General features: G+C 38.4%; 1 protein-coding gene across 7 annotated transcripts in view; it reads left to right on the top strand.

The window, feature by feature from the left end:
- Positions 1 to 25,226, top strand: part of Eml6 (EMAP like 6) — a 262,976-nt gene that overhangs the window by 153,846 nt on the left and 83,904 nt on the right. For all 7 annotated transcript variants that reach the window (XR_007104749.1, XR_007104750.1, XR_007104751.1 and 4 more), the window contains exons 11-17: positions 1,164 to 1,376; positions 4,467 to 4,634; positions 5,560 to 5,666; positions 8,063 to 8,181; positions 10,489 to 10,675; positions 12,648 to 12,753; positions 20,090 to 20,183. Coding sequence is in view for 4 of the 7 variants with exons in the window: in XM_047523319.1 (XP_047379275.1) it covers positions 1,164 to 1,376; positions 4,467 to 4,634; positions 5,560 to 5,666; positions 8,063 to 8,181; positions 10,489 to 10,675; positions 12,648 to 12,753; positions 20,090 to 20,183 (994 nt within the window). In the remaining 3 variants the exon portion in view is untranslated. The remainder of the gene's footprint in view (positions 1 to 1,163; positions 1,377 to 4,466; positions 4,635 to 5,559; positions 5,667 to 8,062; positions 8,182 to 10,488; positions 10,676 to 12,647; positions 12,754 to 20,089; positions 20,184 to 25,226) is intronic.

Raw genomic sequence — 25,226 nt, 5'->3', positions numbered from 1 at the left:
GCAAATGGATGAAATTGGAGAATATCATGCTAAGTGAGATAAGCCAATCTCAAAAAACCAAAGGACGAATGATATCGCTAATAAATGGATGATGACACATAATGGGAGGTGGGAGGGGTTAGTGTTAGGGTTAGAGTTAGGGTCAGGGAGGGGGGCAAGAATGGAGGAAGGAAGGACTGTATAGAGGGAAAAGAGGGGTGGGAGGGGTGGGGGGAAGGGAAAAAAATAACAAAATGAATCACACAGCATTACCCTATGTAAATTTATGATTACACAAATGGTACGCCTTTACGCCATGTACAAACAGAGAAACAACATGTATCCCATTTGTTTACGATAAAATAATAAAATTTAAAAAAAAAAGAATTTTGGGGTGCCAATAATATACCAGGGCATCTGTGCTCAGATATTTTATTTGAAAATATTTGAGAGGATATTGAGAAGTATGCCTAATTTTATTGATTCTAAATTTTAAGATGGTGTATGGCTAAGTATTTCTCAAGCATTGCTTCATTGTTTTCCCCTGAGTGCTCTCTGTAGACTTCATGTTACCGGCTGCTGCTGGAAATGGATGTTCCTTAAGTTTGGGGACATACCCAGAATGATTCCCAAGACTATTTCCCCTGACCAGTAACACTTATTTCATCATATTTTGTGGATTTAGTACCTGGAAATTTTCAATTTAAGTAATAAGTCTATTATTTTAAAAACTAATTTGGAGAATCAGTTTTTTAAAAATCACTTGTAAGCATCACTAAAGAATGAAAAATTGAAGTTTATCCTAAAGTTTAACCCAGCAAAATGTTGTTGACTCCATGTGGTAATACATAATTTACTAATTTCACCAACAATACAAAGCATAACATCACCTCTAAGTAATTATAAGTAAATAGTATTTTGAGAAATTACATTTAGTATAATAGTCATTTTATATTCTCCTTATAGGTAAGTTTTGAGCATGTGCTTTCTTTAAACCTTGCTACCCCCAAAAATCATAAATTTGGTCTTTAGATTCTAATCTCTTTAGATTAGAACCAGTAGTTTCCTCGATTTTATTAGATTTTATTTAAAAAAGGGTTATAGAGTTCTATATGAAAAAAAAAAGTGAACAAAGTAAGTTAGAGTGTGCTTTTGATGTAAATGTAGCATTTATTATTTTTCAGCTGGGAAGCCTTTAACAAGTAAAGAAGAAATCAAAGGGATTCCCTGGGCATCCTGGACATGTGTAAAAGGGCCTGAAGTGAGTGGAATTTGGCCTAAATACACTGAGGTTACTGACATCAACTCAGTGGATGCAAATTATAATAGTTCAGTGCTGGTGTCTGGAGATGATTTTGGACTGGTCAAGTTGTTTAAATTTCCTTGTCTCAAGAAAGGTAAGTCTAAGAGGGGTGTTTCATTGGATAGAGATTTCCTCTGGACTGGAAATACCATACAATTAAGGCTTATGTTATTGCTGTCAATTTAGCAGACTCATTTTCTCTCAGATGTATGTATTTACTTTTCAGCAGTTTTTCATAGAGCTAAGAGAGGGTGAGTTGTTGAGGTCATCTTTGTTTACCATCATAAGATACATGCCTTTGCAAATTTAAGTTGGAATTCATTGATTTAATACCATTTTGTGCTTCGTAAACCTTGTGTTTCACAATTCAATCTTATTTTTATTTGTACTTACGTAAATATTCATAACTTAAATTCCATATATTCAATTAAAATATTGTAAAATTCTTTTATGCTTCCCAGCTACTGGTACATACATATGAAAAGGGAAATCAAATCTTTTAAACATAATCAAAATCTGAAAGTGATTGTTCTAGTGACAGTGTATTTTGTCCCTTGTCACAGCACTAATTTTGCAAACCAGATTTGCAAAACTATGATGAATTTTTGAGAGAGAAGTTGAGTTCAAAACCACCTTCCCTGGCATGTTTTGTTGTTGAAATCATGTTACTTCAATTATGTGGCCCCTGTAGACTTTAAATGAATTAACTATGTATTGACCCCATCCTCTTCTTTTGCAAGTTTAGACGAAGCCCTCACAGGGGCTCTTCTGAGATTCCTCTACTGTTTCCTGAAAATACGATCTTATAAAAGTAATCAGCAGGGACATGCTGCTGCCTGAAAACTCTTTCACTTGATCGATTTTTAAATTAAGCAAGGAAAAGAATTGAAAAATGTAATCAGAAAGTCATTGTCAGCTAACCGACAGTTTTGAAGCAGTGGCAATTATGGTACAAAATGGAACTTAAAACACATAGCAAACCCACCGTCCCTTACACTTGACAAAATGGTCATCAGTTTCAAATGCTTGAGGCTAAACAAAATTACCTCAACATTTCTAATTCAAGCTTCCAATCTCTCCTGCTAATGGCCCATGTGAGTAATGGTTCGTAGAAACCTGGGACCTTGGAGGGGAAAATGTCAGCCTTCACCACAGCTTGGATGGGGTTGGTTTAGAGCAGGAACAGAATGGCTTGAGCACAGTGAATGAGGCAGAGTTGTGTACCATGAAGACGGAGAGGGCCACGGGCTGTGTCGTGAAGGGCCCTGTGACCACTACTAAAAGTTCGGGTCTCACTGTGTGTAATTGAAAAATCACTCAGAACTTTAAGTGGAGACCAGACAGGACCAATTTAAGTATTTAAAAGACCACTCTGATATTGTGTGGAGTAGGTTAAGAATAGGGAGGCCCCACCTAAAAGGTGATGTGCCTGAGAACAAATGCAAAGAGTGTTCCAGACAGAAGAAACAGCAAGTACAAGGCTTAGAGGAAGAGTGCCTGGCACTCTGGAGGAATAGGACAGGGGCCAGTGTGCCTGCAGCAGAGTAGGCAAGGGAGGGAGAGAGAAGAAGATGGGATCAGAGAGGTAAGACCTAAATACTGATATCTGAGTGCCTCTGCAGGTTCTTGTTACAGCCCGCCACATGTTATTTATTAAGTATCTATTATTCTCAGTTGCGTATTATCTATTACTGCCTAACAACTCCCCCCTCAAATTTAACAGCTTAAATGAAAAATCATTTATGATATCACAAGTGATTGGGGGAGAGATCAGGGATTCACGAGCCCCTTAGCTGGGTGGTTCAAGTTCAAGGCCTCTCGTGAGGTTGCAGTCCTCTGAAAGCTAGACTGAGACCAGAGGGTCCATTTCCTCTCACTCAAGTGGCTCTTGGGTGAAGGCCTCAATTTCTTGCTACGGGAGCCTCTGCATAGACTGCTTGAATGTCCTTATGACATGACTTCATCCAAGAACAATAGTGCAGGAATCTGCAGTGGCCTTTGATGGCTTCCTCTTGGATGTCACACAGTCTCACTTTTGCCATGTTCCATTTGTTTTTACTTGTATCAAAGAATTCTTGAACATATTTTTAAACCACTCTGAAAAGACAGATTAAATGATCTCTTGAAAAGTGTACAGATTTTAGAGTAGCAAAGGATAACTCCTCACTGTAGGACCTACAGAGGAACAGGAAGGATATGCCCTGTCCCCAATTTTTGAATGATCATCCAGCATTTCCAGCTGCCCCTAGTTGAACTGTTTGACTTTATTGCCAAATGGTCTGAGGCAGCTGTTTAAAATAGGCAAGCTTGCTTTTGGACACAATGCTTTCTTTCCCTCTGTGGCAGTATTCCCCTATTTTTTTTTTTTTTTGTGGGGACTGGCAGTCATCATCACCTATGTGTAAAATGAAGTTATTGTATTTCCAGTGGATATTTGAATTTTCAGCATGTGACAATAGAATGGATGACCTTTTCCCTCCTCTGAAAAGGATTTCATTTAGAGCATCTTCAAGAGTTAGAAGTGTTTTCAAAGTGGGGATGGAGAACTTGATGATCTTCTAAAATCTCCCATAGTCTGGAGTTCTAGGCCTCCACATGAGGTGGACCCTGCTCATTACCACAAGGGCCTTTATCCTGCTGTGTTCTAAGCATATGCTGGAGACTTCATCACAAAAGTTCAACCACAAATATACTTCAAATAGTTTTTTTCTATTGCATTCACTACCTGGGGCTGGTGTTTACTGAGTAAAGCAACCAATTTAAAAGAAAAAAAATTCATTCTCACAGCTAAGTCTCTTTAGCCCCAGTAATAATAATTTTACTCTTATTTCCACAGAATTATTTCTTGCTTCCCCATGGTAAAGGACTACCTATTTTATCTACCATTTAAATAAGAATGTTTAAGATGTTCACTCCTGATCACTTATTTTCAGAATCAGTAATGTAAGCATTATTTGGAACAAGTTTTAGTTATAGAGTTTAAATCTAAGAACCAGCTTCACATTGATGCATATTGGAAAAATTAAGGTGTCCTTCAGAGCATTTGCTTGTTATAATATGTAAGACTGAAAATAACTCTATGATATATTTAAAAATTTTGCTTGATATGAATAGGAATGTGATTTCTTTTTTAACCAGGATATGTTTTTGGCATAACTGATCTTCTAAAAAAATCTTTTTTCAGGAGCCAAATTTAGAAAATATGTGGGCCATTCTGCACATGTCACAAACGTCCGCTGGTCCCATGACTGTCAGTGGGTGTTAAGTACGGGAGGGGCCGACCACTCGGTTTTCCAGTGGAGGTTTATTCCAGAAGGTGTCAGCAACGGCATGCTGGAAACCGCTCCCCAGGGTAAAACGGGTCATAACTTTTCCATGTGTGTTCATTTTTCAATAAACTTTTCAAGGAATGTTCTAACATCTGTTCTGGAGTTAAAGGGTTCAAAGCAATTTTGATAAAATTCATTCCTATAACTTTAAAATTTGTTTAAAAAAAAGAAAAACTTTTGAGATTAATATAGGTCAAATGATTTCCTTCAAAGGACTTTGCTTATTCCAAATGCAATTTGAAGGCTTAAGGTTTATGTGAAAAATTAACCTTTGAAGAGAGCAGGAAAGTGCACTTGGCCACCTCCTTGGTACAATTGTAATGGACAGTCGGCCTGCTCTGTTAGGATGCAGGTGGCAGGGTAACTTTGGAATGGAAGCTGTTACAGAATGGGGTTCAAAGAATGGTCCACAATTTAGGGACCTTTGTGTTCCAGTTTAGTGATTGTGTCATCTTTTTATTTACATCTACTGTGATGTCAGCAGAGTAAGCAGGTGACCTAATGAACAACAATTGAGCAAATGTGTTTATTGGGAAGGATTCTGCAGAAGTTTTGACCATGGCAGTTATGAGCACTTGGTGGCATGTTAAGCAGAAGAGGATCTTTATTGAAGTCAGCAGTTGGATTTCCTTATGCTCCAGCTTGTCCTTGGTAAAACCTGCCCCTTTTACATTTTTCAAAGCAAGGTTTAAAATCCAGGAATCCTACTATCTAATAAAATCAAGGAAATATGTTCTGTCTGCTTGGGGCGCTATTTTCCCAGACTCCCAGGAATGAAGGGCAGGCCAAAGTTAGCCAAAAGAGGAGGTGTTTTTAGGAATCTGTATTAAAACTACAGTGCAGATATTTATTAACTAGGATAGAAGAAAGAAAATATTTCAAATAATATTTTTAGCTATTTAAAATCTCAGAACTTTTACTTGTTTATTGTGGGTTATATTTCTGCAGAAGGTGGCACTGATTCCTATAGTGAAGAATCTGATTCAGATTTATCTGATGTGCCCGAGTTGGACTCTGATATTGAGCAAGAAACTCAAATCAATTATGATCGCCAGGTCAGTATGCAGAGAGCAATGAAAATTATAACCTGGAACCTGGATCTCCTTGGATGTGGACATTGCTGAAAATGACTGGTATATAGGTAGAAGAGAATTATGGGAAAAATAAGAAAAATTGTCTTGCCTTTCAATGCAAGTTGAAAGTAAAGCATCTCCCTTGTTAGATCTTTTAAAAAGTTAAGTGGAAGATAGATGCAAAGTTCCAAAATTGAGCCCATAATAGTTGGGCTTTTTGTCCAGTGTCTGCCATCTAAAACTTATAAATTTTTTTTTTTTTTTTTTTTGCGGAAAAAGACCACACATTTAACCTACAAGTTTTTCTTTTTCTTAGCAAACTATGAAAGCTTATATTTTCAGGATGAGTACCTGCAGGTCATGTTAGTTTGTATGTGGGCTGTTATCTTCATTTGTCTCCTAACTTATGGCAACCACTATCCACTTAATTAAAGTAAAAGCCAAATTACAATGTGCATTCTCTCTCCAGTTAGAAATCATGTCTAGGAGAAAAGTTGGTCAGTTGCCTGCAGTTTTCTTGGAAGTTGACATTTCCTTGTTGTTTATCACTAAAGAGTGATTGTTAAATAAAAGAATCTTTCAGAGGAATCTAGACACCACCGTTTCATGGTGTTGACCGTAGGGTTTGTTTTCTTCCCTGTCATTTTTAAAGGTATGTGAAGCAGATTCTGCACATGAATGTGGACTGAATAAGATGTCAGATTTCAGTATTGTCTAGATAGGCCTGTGGCAGCTACTGTGAGGTTAGGGATCTGCCCACTTCCACATCACCGTCCTCTTAGATAACAGTGCTAGGGGGTTATATTGGCCAAATTCTGTTGTTACTTCGTGTGCATATATGAATATGTAACAACAAATCACATCATTATGTACAACTGTAATGCACCAATAAAAAATGTGGAAAGGGGAAAAAAAAAGAATGCTGATCTTGGTTTCTCCCCAGAACATACATTCTCGGCAGTCCTTGGTTTGCCTCTATATCAGCACTGATTTACTGCTTTTTAGGTGATTACACTTTTTCCTGCCTATAATCATCACTCATTGATTTCATGTTTGAGAAATTGGATTAGTACAAAGGCAGTCCAACTTACGGTTCCAGTCAGGTTCACGATTAAATCAGCTGGATTATGTATTGATGGATGCATTATGCAGTACCATCACCAAAGAGACAGATTTGAAAGGAAATGATTAATGTGGGACTATCAGGCAACCACTAAACAATATACCCTGGTATCAAGGGGTAATGAAATTTAAGCAAAGTGAATGTTAGATTTAGGGGGCAAAGCCATTTAGTTTAATTAGAAAGATTTTATTTAATGAAATTATGCTAGTAAAAAATGAAAAACCACGATGATACTGGAATCCATGTCCAGGACTTACGAATTCTCCTGACTTCTTACTGTCAATACTGTCACCTATTATTTGGTTTTATGTTCTCGGCATTCCTGAGTTATTCCTGAGCAAGGACTTTGATTTTGTTCTACAGATGGGAAATTGAGGCCCACAGAAGTCATGAGACTTGATCAAATAAGCAGCATAAATACCCTAGAATTTGGTGCTCTGAAGTAAATAATCTGTTAAAAGCATCAAGAATTCAGATGAATAATTATCTTTAGAGTCAAAAGATTAATTTGTTATATCTGTATTAGACATAACAGTATATTATAAACCATTTTTTTAATTGTTTGTTGGTCAAATTCTAAACAGGGACTTTATAGGAATAATTCATAAAATTTTTAGCAATGTGGTTGGATCAAATGAAAAATTTTCTTTATGAAGATAAAAAAATTATCATTTTGTTTTCAGTGTGTTAAATTGACATTTCTTGGAAATATAGCATAAAAATATGGTAAAAAGATTGATTTTTATGTACATTCAAATCAAATTATAGAAAATGTTCTCTTAGCAGCTTTTAGTTCTTAGGTAAGGTAAGAAAATGAGCGTTGCTCTAAGAATCTGGTCTGTCAGGACGTTTGAGGCCATGAAAGAAAGAGAATTCCAAAGGGCAATCCTAGGGAAAAAAAAGCCCCCATTTTGCAAATGTCAGAATCAAGAGAGTTCTTATCTTTGAAGCAGTAAAAATATATTTTATTGATAATTTATTTTCTTGTTTACTAATATACCAACTTAGTATATTTTTCTGGATATAATTTACCTAAGAAAAATAATAACAAATAAGGGAGGAAGAACTTATTTAAAATCCCAGTCATTTGGAAAACATTTCATGTTATTTTGCTCATTAAGAGGAAGTAGTATTCAATACTATGTCTTGTGTTTTCAGATACTATTGAAGCTTCAATAAATCCAATCATGTCAAGATGTTAATGTTTGGAAACTAAAAAGGCACCTTAGCTGAATGCCTCTGTTGTACTTTTCAGGTTTACAAAGAAGATCTACCTCAGCTAAAGCAACAAAGTAAAGAGAAAAACCATGCAGTGCCCTTCCTCAAACGGGAAAAGGCTCCTGAGGACAGCTTGAAGCTCCAGTTCATACACGGGTGGGTGGCCTGTCCTGGGCACCTTGTGCTCCTTTGTTCTCTCTGCGTAGCCTGTGATGGGCCTTATCTCCAAGACAAAGAGGTTCCTCCTTCTGGTGCTCCTGTCCCCAGTGTGCTCACAGACCTGGGGCTAACGTTGTAACTGTGACTCTTTCCCATTTCCTCTGTGTGTCAGGCCATCACACTTGGTGGTCACTAGGCTGTGTTCTTCCTGTAGATCTGTGGCAGCTGCCACTGCTTCACTGCCATGTCACCACCATCTCTTCTTCCTCTTCCCCCAGTCCCCTCCCCTCCTCTGTTTTGCTGGCTTTACCCTAGGACAGTAAATTCTTCAAATATTATTCTCACAGATGCCTAGAATAATTTTAGATTTTGTAAAATTATTTACAACTTTGCCCATTTTAAGTTGATACCTGAAATGTTTCAATATAAGTTTAAATGGTTGAGAAGAATGTATACAGCATAAACGTTCACATTAGTCATTTAAATGAACCCAATGGAACTTAAATGCCAAAATACTTTACTTCCTCCTGTTATCAATTTAAAAAGTACATGAACAGGGTCTGGGCTTGTGGCTCAATGGTAAAGCACTTGCCTGGCATGTGTGAGGCACTGGGTTCGATTCTCAGAACCACATAAAAATAAATAAAATAAAGGTATTGTGACCATTCACAACTAAAAAAACAAAAAAGTACATGAACAAGCGCTTCTACCACAGAATACTTTATATCATTCATATTTCTGTTTACACTCCTATCTCCATTCAAATTCTATAAAATTTTACCTTAACATATTTTTATGACTGAATCTTTTGTCAGTGTACCATACAGAGAAAAAAGTCTACATGTTCAACTAAAACGTCATTTCTCGTGACCATAACTCTGTACAATACAGTATCCTCTGCCCCACATGGCTAGCGAGCACTTCAAATATAGCTAGTCTGAAATGAGAAATGCTGTGTGGGTAAGACACCTATTTTAAAGGCTTAGGGTGAAAAAAAGAATGTAGAATATCTCATTAAAATGTTTTTATGTCATATGTTTAATGTAAATGTGTTAGGTTAAAAATATGATACTAAAATAAATTTCATTTTTTAAAAAATTTTGTGTGTATGGTACTAGGCATTGAACCCAAGGGTGTTTTAACACTGAACTATAACCCTAACCCTCTTTCTTCCTTCCTTCCTTCCTTTCTTCATTCCTTTCTTCCTTTCTTTAATTTTGAGACAGGGTCTCACTAAGTTGCTGAGGCTGCCCTCAAACTTGTGATCCTCCTGCCTCAGCCTTCTGAGTTTCTGGGATTGAAGGCATGTGATACCACACCTGGCTATTTTTATTCTTTTTAATGTCACAACTAGAAAACTTTACCTATGTGGCTTGCATTATATTTCTATTAGACAATGCTGTTCTGTTACTTTTTTAGATTGAATTGTTATAATTATTAGTAAAAATGACCAAATCAACATAAATTTATTACAAATTATGATAATTGTTAAGCACTGAAAACTTCGATTAGATTTATTTCAATGATGAATTGTTTTTTATTTGTTCAGTTATCTGTGCATGTAGATTAATCGTTGTTAGAATGTGGCAGAGATTAGTATTGAGTCTGTCCCCAGTTTTTGTCTTTTTATAGATGTAAACACTGAGAGTTTATTCTCAAAATGAGAATGGAAGTGATTTTATCCTGGCAATGTTGTTCAGTTCTTTAAACTCCCTCCTGTGTTATAGGTCCCCAAAATCACATTTTGATTTTGACTTATCACAAAAAATAGTAACCCATCAGCTAACAATTCAGTTAGATCTCTGTTCAATTTTGTTATAAAGCAAAAACACTGGAAATCACTTGACTTGCAAAAGGATCCCTTAGCAATAATTAAGGGTTTTCCCTTGTATTTTGGATCATCCGTTTTGGTGCCCCAGAAGTTTCTAGGTCCCAGAGTAATATACCATGCTGAGATTCTGGATGGAGGAGAGAAATGACTTCCTGAAGTGGGAGGAGGGCGTCGTGAAAGGGGAGATGGGGAGGGAAGGCCTGCGCCTAACCACAGGCCTGTTCTCAGATCAGTTTTAAGAAAGAGCATATAGAGTAGCTGAGGATCCTGAAGCAGGCTCTGTTAAAATGATCCGTGCTCTTTGCCTCCTAGAAAGTCATTCCAGGCCGTTAGAGGTCCTCGTACCCTTGTCGCCTGTGGAGACAGCTGGGTTCCACTTGCACCACCAGTATGTTCGGTTTGCCTCTGATAACTCCTAATCTCTTCAGTTTCCATTCATTCAACCCTGCGTGTGTCTTGGGCTTGTGCTTCAGTTACAGAGGCTACGACTGTAGAAACAATCTGTTCTACACTCAAGCTGGGGAGGTGGTCTACCACATTGCTGCCGTTGCTGTCGTCTACAACAGGCAACAACATTCCCAAAGGCTGTACCTGGGGCACGACGATGATATTCTTAGCCTGACTATCCATCCGGTGAAGGACTATGTGGCCACTGGACAGGTGTGTATCTCTCCTCCAAGACTGAGGGCCTCACCCATGAAAGAGGGCATTTCACTTTGAATGCAGTTTCCATGTTAGAAATGCAAAAAATACTTGGTAAAAGTCAACTTGAGACAGGAAACTGAAGATTCAGTGAACATAGGATTGTTTCAAATGTGGTCCACATCCTGGGGTACAGGACAGATCCATGGATGAAATGGAGAGCATGAAGGGAATCAAATCCCAGAAATGTCCATTTTTGAGAGAGAACCATCCATAGCTTTAATGTTTTTTGTTAAGAGATTATAATCCCCCCAGAGGGATGAGCCACTGGTTTCCATGCTGATTTGCTGCCCCTCCAGCTGCAAATTGGAGAAGCTCTGCTCTGAGTTAGCTGGTATTAGTAAATCTTACAAGTGATTGAGCATTACTTTGCCCTCTCACTGGCACTTGTTTTCCTTGTCTGTCTCACAGATGGACGATGCTTGGCTCATGGGCATTTAATAACTTTTTTTTTTTTTTTTTTTTTGGCAGTGCTAGGGATTGCACGCAGGGCCTTGTGCTTGCAAGGCAAGCACTCTACCAACCGAGCTATCTCCCCAGCCCTAATAACTTACTCTTGAAAGTAAGAATCAGAGACTGGTTCTTGGCACACACCTGTGAGAAGGTAGAACACTCACTATTGTAATTGGTGGGAGGCCAACAGGAAGCCAGCAGCCACTGCTGGGGGCTGGGGGCTGGACCTCCCCAGGCAGAGCAGGAGCTGCCTGGGTTCTGCTCAGGCATGCCTAGCGCTTAACCTCTGGTTTTCTCTTTTGGAATCATCATATTCAACGGGGCTCCCCCCCAACCCCCATGTATTGTAAGTGAGAAAAACTACTTTGCTATTATAATTTGCTCTGTTGTTGAACTTCACATGCTAAAAGCTTGTATCCCTGCAAGGACAATCCATCTTAAGGGCACATAGTGAAGTCATGAACTTTTTTTTTTTTTTTTTTTGGTACCAGGGATTGAACTCATGGGCACTTGGCCACTGAGCCACATCTCCAGCCCTATTTTGTATTTTATTTAGAGACAGGGTCTCAATGAGTTGCTTAGGCCTCCCTTTTGCTGAGGCTGACTTTGAACTCACAATCCTCCTGCCTCAGCCTCCCGAGCCGCTGGGATTACAGGCATGCGCCACCACACCCAGCACCATGAAACGTTTATTTCTCAGGGGGAGGGGCAGGGTCAGCCCTTCTAGAGGTGGGTGAAATCATTGAGAATGGGTAAAGGGACTCTTTTTTTAAAAAAAATATTTTTATTTGTAGATGGACACAATACCTTTATTTTATTTATTTTTATGTGGTGCTGAGGATCGAACCCCATATCTCACACTGCTAGGCAAGCGCTCTACCACTGAGCTACAGCCCCATCCTGGTAAAGGAACTCTTTATAGTGCCCTGACGGCACTCAGGTGACTTCCTTGCCTGATAAGTGGACTCTTGTGAGGCATTGAGAAGGCAGAAGAGGAAAAGGTAGAAATAACCGACAGAAAGCCAAGTGACTGGATGCAATGGTGCACGCGTGTAATTCCAGTACCTGGGAGGCTGAGTCAGGAGGATCACAGGTTCAAGGCCAGCCTCAGAAACTTAGCAAGACCCCACCTCAAAATAGAAAGGGCTGGGGATATAGCTCAGTGGTAGAGTGCCCCTGAGTTCAAAAAAGAAAAAAAAAAAAAAAAAGGTACAAGTGGACATTTGAAGTAGAGTCTTGAAAGTCCCTTAACTTGGAACCACACACCAGGACAGGAACCCAGCTTGATGCCATAACAAGCCTTAGGTGCTTTGGGCTTCAATTTCTTATCTGGAAAATAATGGGGGGGAGAACCAAATTATTTCCAATATCTTCTCATTTTTTAAATAACATGCATTTGATTTCTAAGCAGTACTTGACTCTAAGGAACCAAATTATATTTCATAAATAGTTAATAACAATCATCCTATTATTCAAGGTTGGAAGAGATGCTGCTATTCATGTGTGGGACACACAGACTCTAAAATGTTTGTCACTCTTGAAAGGACAACATCAGAGAGGGGTGTGTGCACTTGATTTTTCAGGTAAGCACCAGTTTCTCATTAGAGCCATTGACAGATGAGTCTACATTTAATTTTATTTTCAACTACTTGGCATTCTGTTTGTAATGAGGTATGCTCTTCATATGTCAACTACGCAATCTGAGGCTAGGAGTTGTGTGTGATACCTCACTAAAAAATATGGCCTTTAGATTACACATCCTTTCCTTGTCTTCCTCATTTCCTCTCCCAAGTCATTACCCAGAGCTCACACTGCGTTTGCTTGAGCAATTTGAAATCCAGAGCAGCTGTTGCTGTTGGAAGTCTTAGTTGCAAATGTCTGGCAGTGACTCAGAACATCAATTTCATCTCCAGATAAGTGGGAGCATGTTGTCTCTGTCTTGAAATATAAAGAACCAGAGGAAAGGCTGCAAATCTTCTGCAGAGAGGCACTTTATGATATTGGTGTTTTAGAAATAAATTTCATTTTGGAAAAATAGAGCTATAGCTTTTCTCTCCTCAATTTAAAATCTGAACACAGTATTTATAAAAATACTAATTGATGAACGCAATTTCTTTCTTTTATTCAAGTGGGAGTTTTTAAAAGCCCTGTACAGTCATTTAAGAAAAAAATAAAAGTTTGCAAAAGAAAAAAGACGGAAAAAATAATTAACTTGTTTCTTATGTCCCCCAAAGAGAAAAACAGGATGATGCCAACATGCAATTTTCTTTAAGTGTTCTTTAAGCTAGAATTCAAGATTGAGGGTCTATCATGAAAGGTGTCAGTACATACACATTTTTAATATCTCAATTGTAGGAATTAGATCAGTAAGGAAGAAATCCTAAACTTTCTTTATAAAAAGATTTTCCTAAATCCCAGTCAGGTGTTTTAAGTTTGGAGAACTGCTGCTGTTCATGTGCATGGTTAGTCACTAAATCCCATGACTCTACAACCTCTTTCCCCAGTAGGTGCCTCCCTTCTGCTCTCCTTGGCCCAGCACTCACCTCCTCTCCTCTGCCCATAGTAGTGCCATAGTCTCCGATTCCATTCCCACTTCTTCTGGAAGCATAGTTAGTGCTGCTGCCATTGACTCCCCTGTTTGGAAGTGCTTGACTTTTCCTGATCTGACCTCAACCTTCTTTTGCACATTTCACCCATTCACCCATTCTCGCTCCTTTACTTCTGCCTCCATGCAGAGCCTCTGTGCATGCCAGTCCTCCTGCCTGTGTTCTTCCATCAGGCCTTTCCCACAGATCTGTTCAAATCCTACCATCCTTTAAGACCACACTGATGTTTCTCCTGCGTCCTTCAAGGCAGAAACAACCTGGCCCTTCTGTAAACCTGAGCTCATTGTTGTCATTGCTTTCAGAGCACCTGTCAGAGTTCATGGGATACCTTATTTGTGTTACCTTCTCCTTTGACCTGCACACACAAGACAGGAGAGCCCTCTGTCTATTCCCCACCACACACATTGTAATACTGTGGACATAGAAGCCACTCAAAAAATGTTGTGAATGAATGAACAAATGAGATTTTGCTTAATGAGCTTTGTTTGGCCTCTCGCTATTCCTTCTAGAACTTCACATTGTAAACCATGTTGGATGACAATTATCTGTATTCCCTGACCAGTGCCACACAGGGTAACATGCACATTCTCACATCCTACAAACTGCTCAACAAATCTGAGTTTTCATATCATTGTTAGAAGTTATTCACTAACTTTTATGGCTATTAAATTAGTAAAATCAAGGCTCACTAGTTTTGTGCCTATACTGGTAGGTATATACTGGTGGGATAGCAGGAGGCAGGAGTGTGGAGGGAACAGCTACCCAGTCATACCCACCTGCAAGCTTAATGCTCAGGTGACACCCTTGATTAACAGTGAATACAAAGTCCCAACCTTTGAAGTTTGATGGACATGCAGTTTTAAAGTAGGTATGGCTTGTATCATTGATAAGGCAGTAAAATCCAAAAAGAAACTATAATTTTGGTCTGTATGTGGCTCTATCCTAAAGACAAATGAATTCCCTCTGCTTCCCCCACCTCCAATATCTTACTCTTCAATGGCTGAACTACCTCTTCCTAAAATTGATTTTGGTATTGGCTACATATGTGTATACTTAAGTAAGTATACTTTAGAAAAGTAGTGCGATACCCATTAAAGTAGCAAAAATAAATAAAATTAACAAACTGAGCATGGTGGCACACACCTGTAATCCCTGCAACTCTGGAGGCTGAGGCAGGAGGATTGCAAGTTCGAGGCCAGTCTCTGTACCTTAGCAAGACCCTGTCTCAAAAAATAAAAAGAACTGGGGATGTAGCTCAATGGCAAAGTGCCCCTGGTTTCAGTCCCCAGGATCAAAAATTAATAGCAGAACCTAAATGTTCACAGGATTGTGAAAATTCAATATGTCTATGTTTTGGTGACATTGGAAATTGACTCAATATTTCTAGCAAACAATTTGGCAGTATTTAATAAGAACTATAATTTACAATGTCAAGTATGCAAACTGTACTTCTTGCATATTTTTGTGTATCAAGTAAAAGAATAAATTGAACTCAAAATAGCATTTATCACTGATTTTATATGAAAATGTGTGTATTAATAGAGGCAAATTTTGAATAAGATAAATAGAACATTATTAGTTTATTTCTTCTATAGAATTGATTAGTGTTCTGGGTTTTATATTTAGAAGAATCAAAAGAACACAGAATTCCAATGTCTTTAGAGAAAATGATGAGCAGAGTCTTGATCAAAGGCATTAATTATGAGATGAATTGATAGTGATGAGCTGGTACCCAGTACTTGCCTCTGCATTTCAGGGAGCTCACCCCTCTCCTGGGCTTATTAGCTTTGGAGAAGAAAGAACAAGAGCTTTAGAAATTCCTCCCTCAGAAGGCTGCCCTTCAAATGGTTGCCTGGATAAGGAAACCAGATATCCCACGAAGAGAGACAGAAACCGATTCTCTCCCTGCTCCTATCTAGAGCAAATAAAGAAATTCTCAGATGTGAAATATTTCTGCATAAGAGGAGCATTTCAGTTTTAATAATACAGTCTATTTCAGATAACAATCACTAGGGAAAAGCCCATTTATTCAGCAAATATATTATTTTTGATCATGGAAAATTACATTTTTGTTTTAGTGGTTAAGTATGATGTTTGTACATAAATGGTAGCAATGAATCCAGTTAAAGGTTTTAGAAAGCACTAGTATTAAGGACTAAACAGGAGAGCTTCCACTAAGGTCTGTTGTGTGTGATCCATCACATGAATGGTTTCATACAGATGATTACAGATAGTTGATGGATCCTTGTGGTCCCTGTGGCAAGGCTTGAGAGAGTGGCGGTCTCTTTGGCTTAATGTTTCTATTAATAGCACTTTGTGTTACAACAGTGTAACTTTAGACTTAGACCTCTGTACCACTTTACTAGCCAAGACTGAAGGTGGTGAGTTTAGTGGTATGCCCTGGGTGACAGTCAACAGTGGCAGATCCAGAGCTAACCAGGTCTCCTGGCTCTCAGTCCAGCATGATATCCACCAGACTCAGAGTTGTCAGCTGGCAAGAGGTGTGCAGAAAATTCTCTGTCCTTGGTCCCTGGGACTTCTCTGGCCCCTGCCTTCCACCAGAGCCCGTGAGCTTACTCACTTCACCACTCCCCATACCCACCAGCAGGTGTCTCCAGCTGTCCCTTCCATCCTCAAGGTTAAACGTGGAGGAGCACAGAGCATAGAAGCTACCACTGGAACAGCCCCCCCTTTCCCCATGAAAAGAGACCCCTGCTCTGGAACATCCCTGAATCACACTCTAATCTGAAGTAGGAGCAGGGGCAACTCTACCTTCCTTTTGGAAACTGATAGAAAGTGGGTAACTAAGTAAAAATCACAGGAGACTGTTTAGATTGCTCTGTTTAACCATGTAAATGAGTCACCATCAGAACGCTCATTGGTTTTCTGGCTGGTAACCCATCTGTGTGCCTCAGTAGCCATACAGCCACCTGTCTTTTATGAGTCATCTCCTTTTGGGGGTCTCATGGAGACCTGCTAATAGTACTTTGCCTTTTATTAGAGACATAAATTATCCTGGAAATATAAAGCAGACAAATGATGTGAAAACAAGATAATAAACATTTACATGAAAGCATTTAGTTTATTCTTGCCACTTTTCTAAAGCAAACAAAAGAAGGCATTTTCAACATTTCTTGCAAAATAATCCATAATTGTGGATTACATGGACAAGAAGTGAATTATGATTAACTCACTTAATGGAGTAGCTTTTTTAACTCTTGAATTTATTATCATTTTCTAGGGAAAGGGAAATCCATCTTTGTTTTTATGCTAATGGGTAGCAAAAGTGCTTCCCCATGAATAGAAGACCATATTAAAATTCAGCCACATAAATATTTTCTAGCCTATCATATATATATGTATGTGAGTATATGTATTTTTAAAAACATTTATGAACTGATACTGATTTCCATAAAAGCACATCTAAGACTAATCTGATTTCATTGTGTTCAGTTGTGAAAACCTATGCATTTTTTTATAAGCTCTGAATAGGAGAACCAACTTGTAATTGTCTGAGTAAAATTTTCTAATTTGCCCTTTACTGTTGACATTAAGTGCCTTAGAATTATTTCTGGACTATGTTACAACCATCCATAATTAATACACACTGTGACTGGAAAGATTTGAGAGGACATTACCTAGACTCTGAAAATATGGCCAAAAATAAAAAACCAACTGGTCATGGAACAATAAATTTTCAAAGCTAAGATCAAGTCTCTGCAGGGGAAATGAAAACCAAGAAAAGAATAAAAAGGTAGACAATCATATTCTAAACTGTGACATGCAGCAATAGTTTATGCCTGCAAAATTCAAGAACAAGTCACCATTTCTAAAAAAGAGGTATGGCTACTGAGGTACCTCTAGATGGGTACTGTTTCTCCCATTGCTACCTATATTCAGAATACTCTTGTGGAGGTCGAGGTAGTGTAACTGTGAGGATAAGCTAATGGGGCCTTCTAGAAATTCTAAAAATCTCCCCCCTGCTCCCTCCAAATTAGCTTACCAGTTCAACCTTCTTCACAATAAAACCTAAAAAATTGTTATTTTAAATATGTTGATGATTCTATCCCAAGAAGGACATATTAATATAGCTCCATGAATTTGAAAAGACAGCCTAATGGCTAGGGATGTAGCTCAGTGGTTGAGTGCTTGCCTAGCATAAACAAAGTCCTGGGTTCAATTCCCCAGCAACACCCCCGCCCCCGCCAACATACAAAGACAGCCTAAAGTATAGAACTAATGAATACAAAAAAAAAAAAAAAAAAAGACATTGAATATTTGTGCAGTATTTTTGGAAGGAATGATAATTACAGTTTTTATAGCTATATAAGGTGGCACATTTCCATACCACCCACAGACATATCCCGTCTTTACCTTCCTCCTCGTCATCAATGTCACTAGCATCATTAGCAGTCACTGAAAACCAGCTCAGTGTGACAATTATGAAGGAAACCCGATACAATTACTATGAACCTTAAAACAACTTATGATCTAAAAGGGGAGAGAGAAGATACAAAAATAAAATCGCCAAATACAGAGGTACATTAACATAGAAACATAACCAGGCCATACCATGAGATATGGGAAAAGTACTGATGTTGGTAAGGAATAGGATGTCATTACCAGTCCCTTCTCCCAAATGCATGGAGACCTTATCCAGTTTAAATCCTGATAACATTTAAGCATAAGGATTCAGGATCGGTTGTTTACAGTGATCACTGTGTAATGATTTAGTTCTTTAGGAAAATATTAATGTCTTTACCTAATACTCTTGCCTAGTAGCTTGAAAGGATCAACCTAACCCTTAAATCCTTGCCTCATCCTTAGTTGAAGGTTGGGAGGATCTGGTTTAAGGCAGTTTCTTCTTTTCCCTTAATCTCCTCCTTCCTCCAGGCAAAGAGGAGCAGCCCACCATTTCCATTTGATTAGAGGAGGGTCTCTGGCATAAGTAACAGCACTCAGAAAGGGGGGCATTGGTTGGCACTTGAGGTAGGGTTGCCAAATTTAGCCAATAAAAATACAGGTGGCTCAATTAAATTTCAGACAGACAATGAATAATTTTTAACATAAGCATGTTCCAGGCAATATAAGTTTAAATATACAATACAGATATAAAATACTGCATGGAACATACTTATACTAAGAAACTATTCATTATGTATCTGAAATTTCAATTTCACAGAGCTTTATTTTGCCTGGCAAACCTAATTTGGAATATACCCCAGGCCTGCTGTTGAAACTAACATTGAGTGGACCAGTAGACCCAGAAGAAGCAGTCGATCATATACTTGGTTTTTTACCTTTAATGGCTGGTATTTAGAGGCAAGACCCTGATAAACTGATGCAGAGTGAGCTAGATCACCCATCTCCTAGCAACCGCACAGCTGGGTTGGGGGGAATGTTGACCTTGTGATGCTTCTCTTTTGAATCTAGCCTTGCAAGCAGGCAACAAATGAATGGCTTATTGACTGTACCTCTTCTTCTGTCTTGAAAGGAAAAAGCAAATTAATTGCTTTTACTTCAAATTTAATTATACATTCCCTGTATTTAAATTTTTTATTAAAATGGCCTGTGTCCAAGTTCTAGTAAATCATTGAAAATGTTGAAATACTTAATAAGGAAAAATGTTCATGACATGATAGGTGAAAAAAAGATTAGATTATAGGTGCAGTATGATCCTGGTTTTATTTTTTTCAAAGCACATTTATATAGACAAAAAGAGTGGTAGGATGTATATCAAATGTAGGCCTAGAAATTGGGAAGACATTAGCATTCTCTTTATCCATATTTCCTAAGTGTCTTGTAATAAGCACATTACTTTTGAAATAGGAAAAATGAGAACTTAAGACTTTTAAATTATAAAATCATTTTTTTGAGAGAAATTTAGAAGCTAAATATAGTTTCTATAACGTTCTTGCTTTAGAGGGTTAAACCAAAGCCAATTTTTTAGAGTTGAAAATAGACCAAGAGTCACAAAACTAAATGTTTCTTCCAGTGAATGTCAGGAGACCTGACTGTCACTAAACAGACAAGGTTTTTATTACTTACCTGAGAGGCTCTGCCATAGCTTTGTGTCTCAGACTGAAAAGTAGAATCAGTGATGGACTTCAGTAACCAGTTATTCATTAGAAAGTTCCACTATTGCTGGTCATACATTTCTTTCTCTGATGGTCCCTTTGCTGTATGATATTTCTAATGTATTTGAGCTCAAAGAATGTAAGGTCAATTTCTTGTTCCTCTTGACAGTATGTAAAATATTTTGATTTGTCCTGGAAGAAACAAGTCATTTGACATTTGTGTTGTTTTCACACAGCTGATGGAAAATGTCTGGTGTCGGTTGGTTTAGACGATTTTCACAGTATTGTATTTTGGGACTGGAAAAAGGGAGAAAAGATAGCCACCACAAGGTAAGAAGCTGCCGTGATCGGACGGGCCCCTGCTGATATCACGCTTCGGTAAAGGTCGATAGTTTTCATTTTCTGGTAAGATTTCATCTCCAATCTCAGATGAAATTCACTTAGAAAGCTTAACACCCAAGTGAAAATATTGCTCTGTTTCATGGTGCCAAACCTGACGCAGAGCAGTTAATGTTTGTTGTGGGGAACTGGAAAATTCTGAACTGCTTCCCAGAGAGCTCTTATCACTTCCAGTTTTTAGTAATTTTTGTGTTATCTCTATCAAAGCTTTTTACCAGCAGCAGAAAAGCAGCTTTTCTCAGGCGTGTGCCTTGGCTCTTGTTTTTCCTATCTTAGCATCTGTGAAGGATTGTCAATGTCACTGGAGTCAGAAGCACCATTTGTCAAGAGGCTGTGGCCTGCTGGAGAGGAGGCCCCATCGTGCGCATCTGCCATGCGCTTTCCAAGCAGGCAAATTGTTTCCCTAATCTCCCGATCTTATAAATAGACTCTTCAGAACCAACTGCTGTTTATAGACCACCTGTCCTCCCTTACCCCGGCTTCTCTCCCTGCTGAATCAGCACAAAGTCTGAACATTACTTTCCACCCTACTTTCTTGTAGCCCAGCCATGTGCCTAGCCCTGGTCAGAGGTCAGAATAGTTGGCAGCTGAGGCCCAGCAATGCAACTGGTCCAGGCACAGCATTGTACCTCCCCAGGCCCTTCCTTCCATTATTAACGACCTGTCTGTCTTGCAGAATGAAAGCATTTTTAAGTTAATGGCCTTGAACCCCAATACTCACTCTTCAAATTAATACTGTCCTATACAATGTTAAATAGGGGGGATTTTTTTGGCAATTCAGTTTAATGAATGAAGATCTGCAGATTGCTAGAGACCGAGCAGATGGAGTCTTAAGGACTCCAGGTGACCTTCTTACGAGAAAAAGAAAAGCTTTTCTGATGACTGCTATTGGGATGGAATTCTTGGCAACAATGGCAATTAATAAATCTGTCCACCAAAGTACCTTCTCTGTCTTTCTAGAAACCCTCACTGTTGTACATTCCATTCTAAATTTCAGGTTCAACTCCTAATCAGAACTTCATTTTCCCCTTAAACTACCAAATTATGAATTTTAATTTATTATTCCCAGAAACCTACTATCTGCATTTACAAATAATCTTAGGAAAAACATGTCTGTGTTTAAAAAGCAACAGAAATGTAATTTTCCCACTGGAAAACCCTCTATGAGTGGCTCACCATTTATATGCCAGAAACATTAATAGAAATAGAAGTCATATTTTTTTAAAAATTTTTTTAAGTTGTAGATGGACATAGTACCTTTATTTGTTTTTCTGGGATGCTGAGGATCAAACCCCCAGTGCCTCACACGTGCTAGGTAAGTGCTCTACCACCGAGCTACAAATCTTGCCCAGGAATAGAAGAAATATTTAATATCAGAAAGCACATATCATATACTTGGTGTAGAGTCTCATTTCTAGTAATTGACATAGTCTTAACACTGTTATGTTAATAACAGAATTTATATTTGGAGTTGTTCCCAAGCATTATGACCCATTCCCAAAACAGGACACCTGCAGAATTGCCCTCAGAGAACATTCTTGCAATTGTGGCATTAGGCCAGTGCTCTTTCCTAGGAGAATGTCAAGGATTGCTCAAGTTCTGTAAGAGTACTAGGTTGTTAAATAATAAATAAATAAAAATATGTATACAAACACCTATTCATGTAATATTAATCACATCTAAATATAAATAGGTAAATAACCAACCAATTAAGTAAACATTCTATTTATGGCCTTAACTTGGTGTGCTGAACTAGATAGAAATTTTAAAAACAGAAAGCTTATATCATATGCTTGGTGTAGAATATCATTTCTATGAACTTTAAAGAAATGACAGAAGTGATGCTTTCGTGAAACTGAGAGAAAGGTTGATTCTGACATCCCTTTTTGCACTTCTGTGTCTTGGTCACTGGCAGCCTTGCCTCCAGCCAGGCTTAGCTACAAACCTGCTTCTGGCAAGCTGCGTTGTTCCAGCAGGACATTGTTCTACAGCAGCACCACCACGCAGGATGTGGGATTTCCCTGTAGGGAGGGGAGCCATCCTTGCCTGAGTTGGTACTGCAGGCAGCGCTGCTGGGGCCCAGGGCTACTGTGTGCCTACTGCACAGTGCTGCAGGATTGCAAGTAACCCCACATTGGTGAAAACGTTTATATGAATCTACTCTTTATCAGCTCAGAGAAATTCAGAATTGGCACATGGGAATCTTCTTGAGAGCTCCATGAGAGTGATCCAATCTTTGCTAATTTTCATAAGTGAGTTCCAGCATCTCCATTACAAATGGAGTTTTTAGTCTTTTTTTCCCTTTTACAAGTTGTTTGCTTTATAGACTAATATACAAGTAGCCCATTCAGAAACCAAGGCCAGTTTCTTACAGGCAATACTTAAATGACCTCATGTCAGTGGCCACTGTAGCAGAATCATGAGACAATCAGGCTCCTCTGTGCTCCTTTACTTGGATTTGTTGTCTTTGGTAACATGACTGGGGGTTCCATGACTAATTATTTTTGACATGCTTTACCTCAGAAGTTTGAACAAGAGCGATCTTATGCAAAAGCATACAATTATTGAGCTGCTAAACAAAAATATTTCAAACGTTAATCTGAAATGGTGTTGCTACAAGAAAGCTGAGGCACAGAATGCAGGTCCGCATACAGCAATGTTACACCAAAACTCTTTAGAGCGAGGGATCTCTGAAATAAAAGTGCTTATAGAGCTAGTGCAGATGCTAATCAGAAAAAGGACCAGGTCCTCGGATGAGACTAAATCACAGATAGAAAAATGTCCACTGGACTTAGAGCTACGAGCATTTTTATAACAAAAATTTGGGGAAGGAAAGCACAAGTTGCTTACATTGAACCTCCATTGGCTCTCGATGAGGTGGGGACAGGTGGATGACAGGAAGCAGGAAAGGCTCTAGGATAGGATTGTCTATGGGAAAAGCCATTGCTGCAGTGGCACCTAGAGGCTCATGATGGGATTCAAGGTAATGTTTTAACTCATGTTCAAGAATGTGAAATGGTCTTTGTTTTTTGGTTCCTTAGCTGTTAGCCAATTCACCTCTCCCATCCGTCCTCCCCTTCATCCTCTAAGCCCTTGTCATTAAATTTAGGACTTCTCAGAATTTTTTTTCTCTGATCAGCAGAGCTTCAGAGGAAGCCTTTTCTGTATTAGCTTCATTGCCTAATCTATTTTAGGTACCTGCCCTTACATACATTAATGGATATGGTAGAGCCTCCTGCATAGTGTATTGGCACTTTAAAAATACCTTTTAGAAGTGCACACCTTCCATTTAGAACCCTTTCTTTTGCACAGATGCTCAGTGCTGTGTGTGATTTTGTTTCCTGTCTTTCCATGAAGGTCATCCATGAAGAGAAGACTGAATGAATGTTTGCCTTATACCCCATCTCCAAAACAAATTTAAAATGTGCATTTAAAAAATGTACATCTCTTGGGCTGGGGTTGTGGCTCAGTGGTAGAATGCTTGCCTAGCATGTGTGAGGCACTTGGTTCAATTCTCAGCACCACATATAAATAAAGGAATAAAAATATAGGTCTATCAACATCTAAAAATTTTTTTAAAAATAAAAGATAAAAAATATAAAAATGTACATCTCTTCTTAAAAAAACATTTTCCCTGTTTTCAAAATAAAACATAATCATTATAGAAAACAAGAAAGCACAGAAAGTCACCAAGAAGAAAATAAGAATTGTCTCTAATTCTAATATGCAGACAGCCAGCCATGGTCAACATTTTAGCATGTATTCTTTTTTTTTTTTAATATTTTTTTCTTTAGTTGTAGATGGACACAATACCTTTATCTTTTTTTTTAAAGACATATTTATTCAGCATCATAATCAGACTATTACATTTAGCAATCAACAACATGGGTGCAAAAAAAAAAAAGTCTACATTAAAACCCTTTGTTGGAATGCTTTACACTTTCTACAACCTGTTATACAATTAGTCACAAATACAGTCCTCGAATTGTTTTGCCCATATACATGAGTATTGTCTAAACCATGTCTTCTTTGTAACAGCTAGGCCCTGCCACCACTGTGCTTGGCTGAGTTCACAAATCTGTTGTAACTTGTAGCTTCCCTATCACTTCTCTGGCTCTCTTCTCCTGCTAAGCTTTGTTTCCTGACAGCATTAAAACCTTCTGCCGCTGCCATAGCTACTGCTGCTGCGGAACCACCATAGCCACCTTGGTTTCATGGTTTTGCAAAATATTGGCCTCCACTACCATAATACCTTTATCTTATTTAATTTTATGTGGTCCTGAGGATTGAACCCAGTGCCTCACATATGCTAGGCAAGTGCTCCACCAATGATGGGTTACACCCATAACCCTTTTAACATGTATTCTTTTATACATATATAAAAGAATATATATATATGAATATATATAAATATGTATATATTTTTTAGTTGTGGATGAACCTTTATTTTTATTTATTTATTTATATGTGGTTCTGAGGATCGAACACAGTGCTACACATATGTTAGGCAAGCGCTCTACCACTGAGCCACAACCCCAACCCCAGTGTGTATTCTTAATATACATTCTTCTAGTATTCAGATTTATTCATGTGTGAGCTCTATAACTGGCTTTTTTTTCACATACTAGCATATCATCTCACTATCTTCTATGTTACATGATTATTCTATATCATAAACCATTTAAAATCTGTTTTGGAAATGGGGTATAAATCAAACATTCATTCAGTCTTCCCATTATGGACAACCTTCATGGAAAAAGAGAAAACAGAATCATACACAGCACTGTCTATGCAAATGAAAGTGTTACACATGGAAGATGTGGAACCCAAGCTACCCAGTGTGCTCTTGGCTACTGGAAGAAGTCCATTCCTTCCCCTCTCTCCTATGCTTGCTGAGAAGGATATGTGGCCCATCGTGATAAGTTACTTATGACTCGGGCATGAGGAATTGTCTGGTAGCAGGGCAGCAATACA

This window comes from Sciurus carolinensis, chromosome 13 (assembly GCF_902686445.1).
Source record: "Sciurus carolinensis chromosome 13, mSciCar1.2, whole genome shotgun sequence".
Classification (NCBI taxonomy): Eukaryota; Metazoa; Chordata; class Mammalia; order Rodentia; family Sciuridae; genus Sciurus; species Sciurus carolinensis.
The sequence above is the reverse complement of the archived record's forward strand: the minus strand, read 5'-3'. Positions and strand labels throughout refer to the sequence as shown.